We start from the raw sequence: 13,846 nt of genomic DNA, 5'->3' as shown, positions 1-13,846 counted from the left end.
CCCATCCCTTTGGCAATTCCACGCAAACATCTGACTTCACAGCAGCCTGGACAGCGCTGCTCCTTTGCGCCGGCTGCCTTGATGCTTTCTGGGAAATGCAGTGGGTCTGTCTGGATGAGTTCACCCGAGCTGAGGCCACTTCTGGCATTTACTGGAAGCTCGCATTGCAAAGCCAGACCCCCCTCCCCCGCCACGTTAGTCCACTGCCTTAGAGGCCGAATCTCCCCGCTTGGGGAGGTAGATCGGTCCCCCTTTGCAGGGAGCAGAGCGCAGCACCGGCTGACACGTGCAGGGAGCAGAACCGATCAAGCCAGGTGGTCTTCCCGACTCCGGATCACAACCTATTGTTCATACGGTGGGATTGGGGAGGGGGTGGAGAAAACTGCTCCCCCCCAGGTGAAGCAAAAGCTTTGAAAATGTTTCCCCCGCCCCCCAGTGCAAATGCAAGGGAACCGAACGCGCAAAGGCGCACACACCGGGCTCGGGAGGTCAGAGGACCGGGCTCGGGAGATCAGAGGGTTAAAGTGTTTTCAAAATGTCTGAGTAAAATGGCAGCTGGTCTGACGCGCTGCACACGCAGCTCAGCCCGGCTGGGGATCATATGACTTCCAGTAATAATTCAAAAGCTTTCTCCGGCTTCTTCCGGCAAGTCTGTGTGATCTGGTTACAATGATGTTAACCAGCAGTCCCGGCCAGGCAGCCTCTCCGCGCTTTAAGGCTGCAATCAGCAATAAATAAATAACTTAAACAAAAAAACAAAACGTAACAGGGCTGAAGGGGTTTTTGTTTTATTTTTTGGCAATTGAGCCAAGACAGCGTCAACACTGGCATCCCCCCAGCTAGGGAGCAATGCAACGCCCGCCCCCCTCCCCCGACCGGGGAATCATAGCTCCAGTCGGGCACACTGGCGAGGTAGGCAGCGGTGTAACTTGACGTCTTGCATGCACATGGAAGGGAGCTTCCGAACAGTGCAGCGCGATGCCACTGCCAAATGCCAACACATTAAGGGGGCGGGGGAGGTTAAAAGTACATGGGCCGGGTTCTGTTCCCACTTTCAGATCAGGAGTAACTCCAACGTCAGGGGAGGAAGAGCAAGCCCAGCGTCTAGAGCTGTTGTAAGAGCCACGCTCGATGCCTGCGTTAGTGTCCCAACTACGCACAGGAGCTGCTCTCCCGGCGACTGGACTCAGCCACCTGTTATTAGAGGCTCCCCTCTCCTCCAAAAAACTGCGGCAGACGCTTGGCCAGCCAGCCCCACCGGCCTGAGGCTGGAGCTGCGAGCACTGGGCTTTTTGCTTTGGCTGCTATTCCCCTTCCGAGTCAGCCTGACACTGGCCACTCACAAGCTCTCCCCTATGTCCCTCCTGACCCTTCCCTCCCTGACCTGCAGTTCACTGCTTTGATTAAGCCCCAACGAGAGAGCAGCTCTACCCAGCTGGTTTAGTTGCAAGGATAATTACTGTCGTCAGCTCCCCGGTTTGAAATCACCTGGTCCTGCTGTCCCTCCCCCCCCCCCCCCCCCCATTCCCCAAGCCTCGTGGGATGAGCCGCACGAAATCCGCATTTGGCCAGCGCCAAGAACGCAAACAACCCCCAGCGCAGCATCAAACAACCCAGGAAGGCAGAAGAGCGCACGCAGGCAAACAGGTACCCAGAGGCCAGCCGGACACACCGCCTCGGGACTGACAGCCTGTCATTCAAGCCACCCACTGCAGAGCCCCCGAGAGTCCAACTGGGAGCTGGAGTTTATTAGTGTCACGCATTTTAGGTCTCTACCCGCCCCGCCCCCCCCACACACTTCGGGTGTATACACCTAAGGCCTGTACAGATAGTCGCAGACACTGGAGTAAAGGGGTGGGGGAGATGCGTAGGGTGGCAGGAGGCTGTAATGTTGGCTTAAGAGATAAAGGTAGAAGATATTTCTCAGGAATGAGAGCAAGGCATTATTGTGCGAGGCTCAGAAATTCCCACCACCCTGTATTTTTTTAAAGGGGATTTTATAAAGGGGAGAGTGCGGGTGGGAGAAAGTTGCGGGGGGGGGAGGGTCGTTTGAGGTCACTGTCTTATTGAATTGGGGACCTTGTTGTCAAAAGGTGAAAATCACCCCTGTTTAGAGAAGCAGCAGGAGACCCCCTGACTTTAGTGATGCATTTGGGCCTCTGCACCGGGTAAGTCTCACACACACACCCCGGGGAACAGGACGTACCGGCCCGCAGCCACGGGCAGCAGGGGTCCCGTGGGGAAGTGAAGCAGGGGAGCGAGACCGGACTGGCCCCGCTGGCAGGAGCCCACGTGCGAGCTGTGGCGAGGCTGCATTTCTGATGCCTGCACCCAGTGCCTCAGCCCAGCTCCCCCCAGGACTGTCGTGCAGTTAAAAGGTTAGCGAAGAGCCGTGAAGGGCGATCAGCTGATGCCTTCCACGAGATCGCCTCCTCTGACAACAAACCTGGCTGCAACGGGCTAGGCAACGCGGATCGGTTTTACGCGTGCGCCTCTAGAAACATCCCATTCTCAGAGATTTAAAAACAACCACCACCCACAAACCAATGGAGACTTCAATTCTGCAGGGCAGACATTTGGGAGAGCCAGAAGAGTGGGTGTCTGCGGGGCTACTCTGATAAACACCCGTGTTGTCTTCCCACATTTATCCCCAGCGTGACTAATATTTATTAATAACCCTCCTTCAAAGGAATCCCATCAAATACCCCTGGGAGACTCTAGGAGGCAGGGATGACAGGGACACGGAGGAGATTGTGCTGTTTTCACCCTCTTGGTTGTTAGAACATCCCTGCATGCACTTTGTCCTCACTATAGACTGGAAAGAGTTGAGCGTGCATCTCCATGTTCCTTCTAACAGCGCATTCCCCCATGGCTGACCCTCCCAAAGCTAATTCGGCAAGTGCAGTAGCTGTTACTTGTGGAGTAGCATGCCTGGCCCCCCAATAAAAATAACCCGCTGTGGTCTAGTTGTACCTTTAGTTACAAAGACACTCCGCTCCGTAGCCAGTTGGCAATTCTGTCCGAATGTGCAGCTAATCACAAAACAAACTTTCCTGAGTTCTCCTAAGGGTGCAACAGCTCATCCGAGCGCCCCTCTCACCACTGGGTTTCCTTCAGATCACAATTCACTCCCTTCCCCCCCCCCCCCGCCAGCGAAAGTGATCTCGGCCTCCACAAGGCACAGGCAAACGGGGCGTGTGTGTGTCAGTCACAGCTCCAGAAACAACAAACCAACAACTTGGCTGGGCGCCTTGAATCCTAGAGCTAAGAAGGACCGCCGCCGTCAGATGGGTTTGTGCTTCCTTCCCCCGCAGCAGAGACCCGGCTACGGCGTGTGAGGCCGCTGGAACAATAAACAGCATCATACAAAGAAGGGCACAGGCGGCATCTTTGCTTCGGGTTCCTATGACGGCCTCAGCCACGAACCCGCTATAAACTCTAATTCCTGGATTCCTCTCTTCCTCCCCCCCCTTTTGTCTGCCATTAATTAAAGTGACCATATGGAAAAAGCTGATAATAACAGCAGAAGAGCCAACTGGGAGGGGGGAGGAGGGGATAAAAGAACCGGCAGAGAGATGGGGAGGACTTTGCCTGAAACTGCCTTTCCTGGGGAAAGGGTTAGAATACAAGCAGAGGGGCCCACAATAGATGGAGGATAAACACAGCGATGGGGGCTGTTTGTGGCTGCACATTGGCACGGTTAGATTGCACTCCTGCCTCCCTCCCACCCCCGCCCTTGATGATTTGGAAATGGCTGTCCTGCAAAACTACACAGTCGTGCTTAGTAAGTCAAAGACAAAAGTAGGGGAGAGCCCCCCAGACAGCCAGGTCCTGGATCCAAGCCAAGCTGTAAGCGAACGATTCACTTCAGAATGGGGGAAAGGGAGGATTTCAAGGCAAACATCCTGATGACTCATAACACAAAGGCCTCCTGCCACTAGGTATCTGTTTTGTTCAGTGGTTTATGTTCATCTTACTGTGACTTGCTCTTTTGTTTGCACAGGTCACTCGCACGAAAGAACCTTGAACGTGTCTGGGTTTTTGCTTTCCAGCTGCTACAAGAGATGGTTTCCGTAGTGTCCTTCCTAATACAGAACAACCTCTGCCATCCAGCAAACTGGTCCTTTCACTCCAACCCCCAGGACTAAGGAACTGTTTTCACTTGCTGTGCGAACGTTTTGCGGGATTTTTAACTTTTCCTCTTCGGAGAAATTGTTAAAGGGATCATTCAAGTAAAACCTCTGATCAAAGCTAACTACAAACAAGGCTTCAGATGTCTTTTTGTCACGGTAAACAGAGAGCACGGAAACAAATATCGCATATTTTCCTCCTTTCTCCTTACTATAACGAGAGAAGTGGAAAGTAGTCAGAAAAAAAGTCTACTAGCTGAAACAGCCAACACATGGTCTTTTAACACCTCACATCAACTTGCTTTTAAAGGCATGCCATTTTTAGAGGCTCTGCCCTGTTTTGTTTAAACTAATTATCTTCACTTAGTTGAAGGAAAATGCAAAGCTCATCAATGATTTAAGAGTAAGAAACAGCAGACCGAAGACACTGGCCTGCATCTTTTGTACAAGGCAAACAAGAACAAAATATGTAAAGGTCCCCCCCCCCTTCCCCTTCAGTAGTTTGAAAAGAAAGAAAGAAAGAAAGAAAGAAAGAAAGAAAGAAAGAAAGAAAGAAAGAAAGAAAGAAAGAAAGAAAGAAAGAAAGAAAGAAAGAAAGACAACAACCAGAGAGATCACAGCCTCAGACAGAGTCAGTCACAGCATCGGCTCCTGTTCCAGTACCTTGGACTGGAAGTTACCACGCAAGATATCCCAGTGAAATAAACTACGAAGCTTGCCTTTTCTTCCTCTCCCTTTACGAAGCTTCTTCTGTTAAAACCACAGTGATTTATCCTGATAAACGTCCACAGATCTCTATGTCCACAAACATATCTGCTCTTCTTCTTCCAGAAATATTCAGAAAGTTTCCCAGCTGAATCCGATGCTGTGTCCCCTCCCCCGCCCCCGCTAAAGCTCTCTTCTTCAGTCAGAAGCATAACATGTCCACTCGAGTCTCAGAGAAAGAGAGAGAGAAAGATGGACCTAGGAATAATCATTATCTTAATAAAACCGCCTCGGTTCTCCAATGCAATTTTAAAACAACAAACCCTGCCTCCAAGCGCCAAGCCTGTATCTGTTTACATTAATTGGGTTCTCCGAGACCCCCTTCCTCTGCTCTGTACCAATCCAAGGTGAACCCCCCCTCCCCCCAGCATTATCTGCCTTTGTCAGCGAAAGAACATAATATTGACTTACCTTTTCCCCACAGCTATTGTCTGCCCCTTTTCAAAATGACATCACGGAAAGCAATCATGAAATTTACATGGGGAGGGGGGAGAGGTTGGAGGTGGGGTGGGGGGGGGGAAGAGTTGTTGGAGGCTTGCCCACTTCCCTACACCAGTAACATGCGTGTAAGATGGTTTGTTGGTTTCAATTCAATAGCTGATGCGCCTTAGTGTGTGAACTCTTAAGCCTGCTACAGGCAATGTCTCATTTACTTAATGACCGCTCTCATTAATGGAAATGGCACAGAGGGGGCTTGATGCGCCTTCCCTTTGTAAATACACTACCCATGAACCCTTGGGGTTGCAATATATCTGTTTACTCTCCGAGGTGAAATACATTTACAGTGTAGCATCAAAAAGATGGGACTGCTGACTTTTTGGAGTGGAGAGAGAGCTGGGGCGCTGCTCGACCCGCCCTCCCCCCCTCCTGCTCCCACCTCCCCACTTCCGCCGCCAGAGCCAACCGAAAGGGCCCGATTTTGCCCAAGATGATTCATAATTAATATGCAGAAGAGTTGGGGCTTCTTTGAAGCCCAGCACACAGAAGGGCTGCGAATGTTACGACTGCCATCCTGATCCCCCCCCCCGTGCATTCCCCTCGTATGGTACAGTCCAATAATTTCTAATAGCAACAACCAGGGAATGACAGATGCCCTAGGTTAGCATAGCTACAGCGAAAGTACTTTACAATATTTATTGGTGGTTAGGAAGATGACCTATCATCATAAAGAAGAGACCGGGAAATTTATCGCCTATATGAAACAGGAAGTATGGCATATTAGCCCATGTACATATTCGAGGACCAGTTGTTATAATGTATCTATAATTCTTTTAAAAAAAGCACCCCACACAACAGTCCCAGAAAACACCCCCCCCCTTCAAAAAACAGGAAGGAGCGGGGTGACGGATAAAGTTTCAGATAGTTCCATTTGTTTGTTTCCACTGAAAGCAGAAGAAGGATCCTTCTAAAAACAGCCCCACAATCTCTACTTAAGTGTGTGTGTGTGAGAGAGAGAGAATCGGTTCTTCCTGGAAGCCTGTTTCCCCCCGGAAAGAGCCTCCCCCCCCACCCCGGAGCTATCATCTGACTCTCTCTCTCTCTCTCACACACACACACCCCTCCCCGCAGGCCCCATCACCACCCATGAGGTGTGCCACGAAGCCGACACGTGCTATGTGTATCCCGGCTCTTGTCAGAGACCCCCACTCCCCACATGGTCAAGCAAGGACAAAAGTTATCACCCTTCCCCTGTGCTGGACTGGGGCATTAGCACTTTTAATCGGTGCTGATTGTAACTTTGGAAAATCGTGGCGGACATATGATCTGACTGAACCAAGCTCTTCCCACTGGGGAGGGATATTCTGCACTTCCCAGCCTCTCCTCTTCCTCTCACTGAGAAGGTGACTCGACTGTCCTCTTAATGGAGGTTTGAGAGGAACAGGCTGCAGCTCACAAATGGACTAAAAAACCCCAAGAGCCTTCAGAGATGCTAGAGCCAGAGAGCGGTTGCAGAGCTAAGCAACCCAAGTTGAGGTCTGGGCCTGTGGTCCCCCATGGCTGGTCTGGAGGAGACCCTGCCGAGCCAAACTGATGACCGTCTCTCTGCTGGAGCTTGCCCAGGCCCGCAGGGACAGAAAAGCCAAGAGAAGGCAAAAGTTGCAACCTCAGCATTTCAAACACTCCACTCAAGTCATTTATTCTTCCTCCCAGAGCACGCTGAAGAGCGGAACATCTCGCCCCTGTACATCTTTACGGCGCAGTGGTGTGTGTGCGAGAGAGAGAAAAGAAGTAAATGACAATTATTCTGAGATCGATTCCTGCCCTGATATTTCACGGTCATAGAAAGAAAGAAAGAAAGAAAGAAAGAAAGAAAGAAAGAAAGAAAGAAAGAAAGAAAGAAAGAAAGAAAGAAAGAAAGAAAGAAAGAAAGAAAGAAAGAAAGAAAGAAAGAAAGAAAGAAAGATTGGTCGTGTCATCGTGGGCCCTGATCCTATTCTCATCCAAGCCAATGGCATTGAGCGTCCTGGGTACCACCACAAAGGGCCCCAAGGAATAATCTTTAGATAAAATCCCATTTTGCCAACCAGCTCCTCACCCACCACCCTACTATTGGGCCAAAGCCCATGTCCTTTAGTTAGTTATTTTGGACTATTTTATTCTGAATGCATTGTTTTAAGATTTAGGGGGAGGGGCTGTAACAGCATTGTAATCCCAGAACATTCAGCGTGTCTTGGAAAGAAACATCTTACAATGCCCATTTCCATGACTGCAGGCCCAGCTACTGGCTCTTGCCTGAGCTGCTAAGCCATTAACATAAAAGGAGGAATTCAACTGAGAGTACTCCTGAAAAGCCATTTTCTATCTCCTTTGGACATGCTGCGAGGACAGGGATATTTTACATCCTAAACCTTTGGCATTCAGAAATTCTATTAAACTCTTATCTCCCGGCAGCAGGCCCGGTGCTACACCGCATCTTCATTGTTCTGCATTCCAGATAGAATCAAAAGGGAGGAATCAGGCGCCATCAGCTCCATTCTGTTAACAATACTGGATGGTACTCCTGAGTGCTATTGAATTCGGCCACGTAACACTAAAACTTGGGAAACAAAAGCAAAAGAGATAGCATGGAAAACAAGAGGAAAAGGTGTTTGTGTGTATGCATGCGTATGTGGGTTTACACACACACACACAGCCTCTCTCTCTCACACCCACCCACCCCTTCTACACTTATTTACCCTGGAACTCCAAAGTCTGTACAATTGACTGCCGATAGCATTCCGTTGTTTATGCAAAACCTCAGCAGAAAAATAAAAGTTAGTTTGCAAACGGGTATATCCAAATACACCAACCTAGATTTAGACGCAAAATGGGACAGTGTAAGGCTAGAGTTTATCGTTATCACTAAGATGTTGCTGAAGAGAAACAAAATATTAAGGGTTTTATTATTTTGTCTTTTAAACCTAACCTGTTTGTTTTGCTAAACGAAGATAAATGGCTTACATGGCAAACTCATTGAGAAAATTGGAGGGGCGATTTAAGACATTAGCATACAGAGGTTTCAACTTTTAAAAGCCTCCAGAAAGCTGAGAAAATTAAAGAGAAACCAGGCAAACACAGGACAATCAGCACTGGTGAAGTGGACAGCTCCTGCCATAGCTTGTAGCAGCCACTGTTCAGAAACGATTTAGGAATACCCGCCCCTGAGCTTGCTGCTAAAGTTAAGATCACAGCTGAGCAAAACCTTCAAACAACTGGCTACAGTTTTCGGCTCTCTTTTAAGTGATACATGTGTCAGACCAAGAAATTACTTGAAGCACAGAATGTTAATAGTTACAATTTGTGTTTTAAAATTATATTATTTCTGATTTCTAAGTAGCCACTTTTTAATACGCTGACTCTTTCTCTGTGTTCCACATTTTACACATGGCTTTTTCCCCTTTGAGGTACAAAATTACTCGCAAACATTGGAAAATCTTAGCGGCTGCAAATTGAAACTGACACGTTTACCAGTCATTGATAACAAGAAAAGGAGTACTTGTGGCACCTTCGAGACTAACCAATTTATTTGAGCAGAAGCTTTCGTGAGCTACAGCTCACTTCATCCGTACCCTACAAAATGAATATGGAAAGATTTTTTTAAAAAAAAAAACACAAAAATGGATTATATTCATCCTCTGGTTTAAAAAAAAACCTGGATGAGTCCATTTAAAAAACTCGAATTAAAGGTCTATGTTTGAAGGTTGTTTAAAATACAAGTGCAGTTACTTTGTGTATATCCAGACATAATGCTAAGCTGCAGTCTACTTGCTTCCTAGAGACTCTTTGCAAGTACTTTAGGTCTCAAACTTTATACATTTGCAATTGGCACCAATTTCTACGGTACCAGCTGGGGGGTGAAAGATTTTTCTTGTTTCTTTCTGAAAGCTTCGATGCAGATGGGCTGGCTGCCTTAATGCCTCAGACTACAATTAGTGCTGTTGTATGCCGAATAGAAATGGCCAGCATTAATATTGTATATGGAACAGCTGAAGGGTTGGGAAAGAAAGACCTGCCCACTACAGGCCCCTGGCAGATGGGACACCACCGCACACGCACAAAAACTCTTCAATATCCCTCCGTTTCTCTCTCTTGATTTACACAGTTTCCCCCAGGAGAAAACTTCTTTGTCTAAAAGGAATTTACAGTTGGAAGCTTATTTTTTAAACTACTATTAATTTCTTTAAAGGCGTCCGCCTCCTTATCAGTCCCATGCAAATCTTTGCAATCTCAACCCTGCATTTTCTACATGGCATTTAAAAACAAAACCAAAACTTGTCAGCATTGTGTCCCGGCAGTGAAGTGCAATCTTTAGGACACTCCATCAACGGCTTAACAGGCTTTAGGCAGCTTTATATTTGAGCTACCCCCTATTTATCCACTAATATGCAAAAGCGGAGAACTCTGGACAAAGCTTTGATGAGAAACAAACAAAGAAAAAGATCTCTTACCTGCATCATTTCCCGCCCCCCCCCCAAAAAAACCCCGAATGATTAACAACAACAAAGCATTATTTGGAGTCTAATTTCAGCACGAGCAGGTGAGAGTCACACACACACACACACTTTCGCCTACGTTTGTAAGAGTGTTTAGATCTACAAACTTTTGCATCTGAAATTGAGTTTAGTCAATGTCAATCATTTTGAAAACGAGATATTTAAAAAAGAATAAATCAGAATCTCACTTGCTAAGTGCACACACTAGAGGTGAAGCTTGGCTTTTAAGCCTGTGAAATGTATTGAATGTATTGAAAGGTATTGCTGCCATGCACTCAACAGAGGAGAATACAGATACATGGTTTTTTGTGTGTGTTTGTTTGTTTGTTCCTAGCCTCCCTGACACATTTCCTTTTCTGAGCCACATACACAAAGCGATTAACATCGAGGCACGCCTGGAAGTTAGTCACTTTCGCCACCTTTGCTTGGTGCATTGAAAAATGACATGTAACAGACGCGGAAGAGACCGGCTAAGAAGCTGCAAGGAAGGAAAACAAAACCCAAAGACACAGAAGTCAAGAAAAGTTTAGAGAGGCTTTTACGAACCAAGGAAAGTTCCACACAGCTTCATCCTTGCTAGCGATTTAGCCACCGCCTCCCCTCAAAAAAAAAACCAAAACCAAAACCAAAAAACAAACCAAAACACAACAGCTCAAGTCAGAAGTTACTTCATCCCTGCAAAAAGTTACACTCCAGAGCAAAAACTTATGTGCTCGAGAGGCCCATAGAGCGAGGCCGCCCGGCCAATGGGAGCTCGCCGAGCTGCTCATTACAAATCAATGCGGCCAATCGCAGGTCTGCAGATCTGGAGCCGCGGCTCAATTGTTCCCCGGGCTGCAGACAATGGGAAGCTGCCGCCTCAGACTGAGCATGCGCCCCGGGAGCCCAGCCTGGGGCCGCTACTGGGGTGCAAACTCCCCTCCGTCCGACCGAGTATTTCGGCTGGAGCGTGCCGGGCATAACCGGGGCCGTCAGCAGGGAGGGACACCCGCGGCTGCTAAATGTAAGCGGCGGGGCTCTGTAGATTAAAAAAGCCACCCAGCTGCAGCGAGGCGGTGCAATTTCAGTGCTTCTGCCGAAATGTTTCCCATGCATATGGGGAAAGTCTCCACCCGCCTCTGCTTTGCCACTGGAAGCAGGAAAAAGGGTTCCCCCCCCCCTCCCAAAGGGACACCAATGTGAGGACATGGAGGTGGGTGCTGGAGATGTGTTGGCCCCCTGCTCTGATGCTGCCAGCGTCCCATGGTTGAAACAGAATCATCCGGCCGCCTGGAGTCTTTGTCACAGAAATGTGGTCTCCGAATGGAAGTGGTGGGGTGTTGAATCCTTTCTCCTTGCTGGCCCAAATGAGTCAGGCCTGGCCTCTCTGCAACTGGGTAGCTCAGGTTATGCTTTGTTAAAGTGCAGAGTATGTGGGTGGGTGGATGAGGAGGGGGAACTGCCTCCTGGCTGCGTCCAAACTGTAATGGGCAGCCCTGCATCTGAAGGGACATATGGCAACATGGTACTGAACTGATTCCCAGCTGGGGAAAACTGGCTAAAGGCCAGGGAGGAGTGCTTTCACAGGCCTCCCAGATGGAAGTGGAGGGAACCGAGTTACCACTGAATCCTAAAGATAAACCAGGCGTGCGTTTAGTACGTTTGGCAGCGGTGAACTTTTATGGCCCGGTGGGCTTGGAGGGCCAGGACTTTCCATAGCCCAGGTGCCCCATAGCACAGCACTCACCATCACTCTGACATGGAAAACAGGTGACCTTTTCTTCTTGGTCTTTAGTGTTTTTTCTGGTGGGCCGCTTGGCTGGCCTGCTGAACAGAGAGAGCTCTCTCCAAAAGTGAGGAGGGGCTATTGTGTTACACAAAGCCCGATTGTCAGGAGGAGCCAAACCCTACCCACTGACCCTTGGGAGGAAGGTAGTGAATTTGCAGGGGTGGGAGCAGGGAGCTGGGGAGAGGGAGAGGGCAGGCCCACCCAAGCCCCTCTCTTCACATCCTGGGTAATTTGGGAACTGGAAGGGGGAAGCCTGCTGTTTGAAAGACAGGTGGCAACAGTAATAAGGAACAGGGACAAAGCTGATATTAACTGACGGGGAGTTTAAAGCAATTTATCCCAGCAGGACACAACTGTCAGGGTTTTTTTTAATTATTATTTTATTTTTATTTTTATGATTGTGGGGAATGGGGATGGAATAAAGGTTAGCAAAGAATGAAGAACAAAAGACTGTAATGCACTCTTTGGTCCAAGATCTTGAGCTGAACCCTTTGTTTAAAGAAGCTCGATTTCTTAATCCAGATTTCTTTGGCGGGGGAGGACTGGGGGTGTGTGTGTGTGCGAAACAGCTTTGCTGATTTTTATTATTTTTTTTTTAGTCTTTAAGTGCACTATTGCTTCTATGACCCTCCATTAGTCTCAGGGGCTTAGGAAATAAAGCCATGAGTGGCTTGAATCAGGAAACAGAGATTACATGTACAGTCAAAGTCCAGATCCGTAAACAGCTGGCCCAATTCTGCCACCCTTATTCAGTCTGAGTAGCACCTAACTGTGGATGGGGCTGTATTCATTGCAATGGGACTCCCTGCAAAACTGATGTGGCAGGGGACGAGTGAGGGTAGGAGAACTGGACCAAAATAAATTCCAGTTGGACAAATGCTATTAGTTTATCTACAAACCTGCTGTTAATCTACTGAAAACTCTTTTCTTTACATTGGTGGCTTCTTCGTTCCTGAATATTCCTTCCTTTTATTGTCTTTCCAACCCCACTTTGGCAGATGAGAGGTGGCATCGTGAAAGGCTCTGCACTTGCAAAATGACTTTCACAATTACGTCCTGGCAATTTGAAACTTTTGTCCTTCTCTCATCTTCAGCCTCCTGGGGCTTTAATGGCAGACAGCAAAGTGCCTTCCCCCTCCTTCTCCACTCTCACTCCCGGGCAGCTGCAGTGGCCGGAGATTCAACAAGGTCACTTACCTCCACTTAGTGCCTGTATTTCATGCATGGAGGAGATTTCAAATTGATGTATGTCGGGAGAAACACACGAGATGAAACAGTGTTTTTTAAAATATTTGCTATCTGAAGAGCATAAACAAATACAGGAGTGCTCCAAATGGCTTGTCTTGCACAGATCATAATAAGATTAAAGCAGAAGAAAATTGGAAAGTCCTTGGACCAAACATTGCCATATTTACTCAAGCACATCTGGAGAATCTATGGACCAGTTCCTACTGTCTCTGCACTTTACTTTTGACAGTAAGTCACGGACAGCAGAATTTGGCTCTGCAAATGGCGGATGAACAAAGCAATAGAAAAGAAGAATCTCACACATCCATATTACAGAAACTGATGAACTGTGATGTAAACATTTCTGTGACATGTATGGGGAGGCCACATTGCTAATGAATGGAACTAGTCAGGGAAAGACTCTGAAAAATTCATTTTTATATTGCTGCTTTTTGTTGAAATGCAAGATTTGGATGAAATTTCAATGACAAATTTCATTCAACCTTCACATTTTGGAGGGAGTGGAATCTGGTTTTGGTTTGTTTCACAGCACATCATCAGAGTAAGCAGATGCTCACTATAAATGGAATTCCAGCCAGTGCATTGTAACAACATTAGTGCAGTGAAACAATCCCAGATTTTCATTCTTTTTCACTTTAATCATGAATTTATTGAATTCATGCCTAACGTGTGTGTATCCATGTATATACACACATACAGCAGTGGGCCCAGATGAGATGCACCTGAAAATTATACAAGACCGATCAAGGGAAATACCAGAACTTCTGAAAATACATTTCAATAAATTATGGGTGTCACTGTTACCCCAGGGCTCAATTTTACACCAGAGTTAAATATTATTTTATCAGTAACTAAAATAACCTAAAAGACCTGCATCAGTGCTAGAGGAACACAAGTAAGACAAGAAGGAGTGCAAGGTTTGGTCTCAACTCTAGTTGGGCATTGTCAATATTCAAGACATG

At 47.5% G+C, this 13,846-nt stretch overlaps 1 protein-coding gene across 7 annotated transcripts in view; it reads right to left on the bottom strand.

Annotated features, from left to right (window-relative positions):
- The window catches only part of MYT1 (myelin transcription factor 1), a 112,975-nt gene extending 102,492 nt beyond the window's left edge, over positions 1–10,483 (bottom strand). For 2 of the 7 annotated variants that reach the window (XM_073309008.1, XM_073309009.1), the window contains exon 1: positions 10,415–10,481. In XM_073309008.1, coding sequence (XP_073165109.1) covers positions 10,415–10,439 — 25 coding nt within the window. In that variant the 5' untranslated portion in view covers positions 10,440–10,481. Of the gene's footprint in view, positions 1–4,793; positions 5,229–5,306; positions 5,573–10,414 lie in introns of those variants that run through there. The other 5 variants (XM_073309015.1, XM_073309014.1, XM_073309011.1 and 2 more) reach the window with 5 other exon arrangements.
- Positions 10,484–13,846: the final 3,363 nt, after the last annotated feature.

This window comes from Lepidochelys kempii, chromosome 13, assembly GCF_965140265.1.
Source record: "Lepidochelys kempii isolate rLepKem1 chromosome 13, rLepKem1.hap2, whole genome shotgun sequence".
Classification (NCBI taxonomy): domain Eukaryota; kingdom Metazoa; phylum Chordata; order Testudines; family Cheloniidae; genus Lepidochelys; species Lepidochelys kempii.
This window is presented reverse-complemented; position numbering and strand designations above follow the sequence as displayed.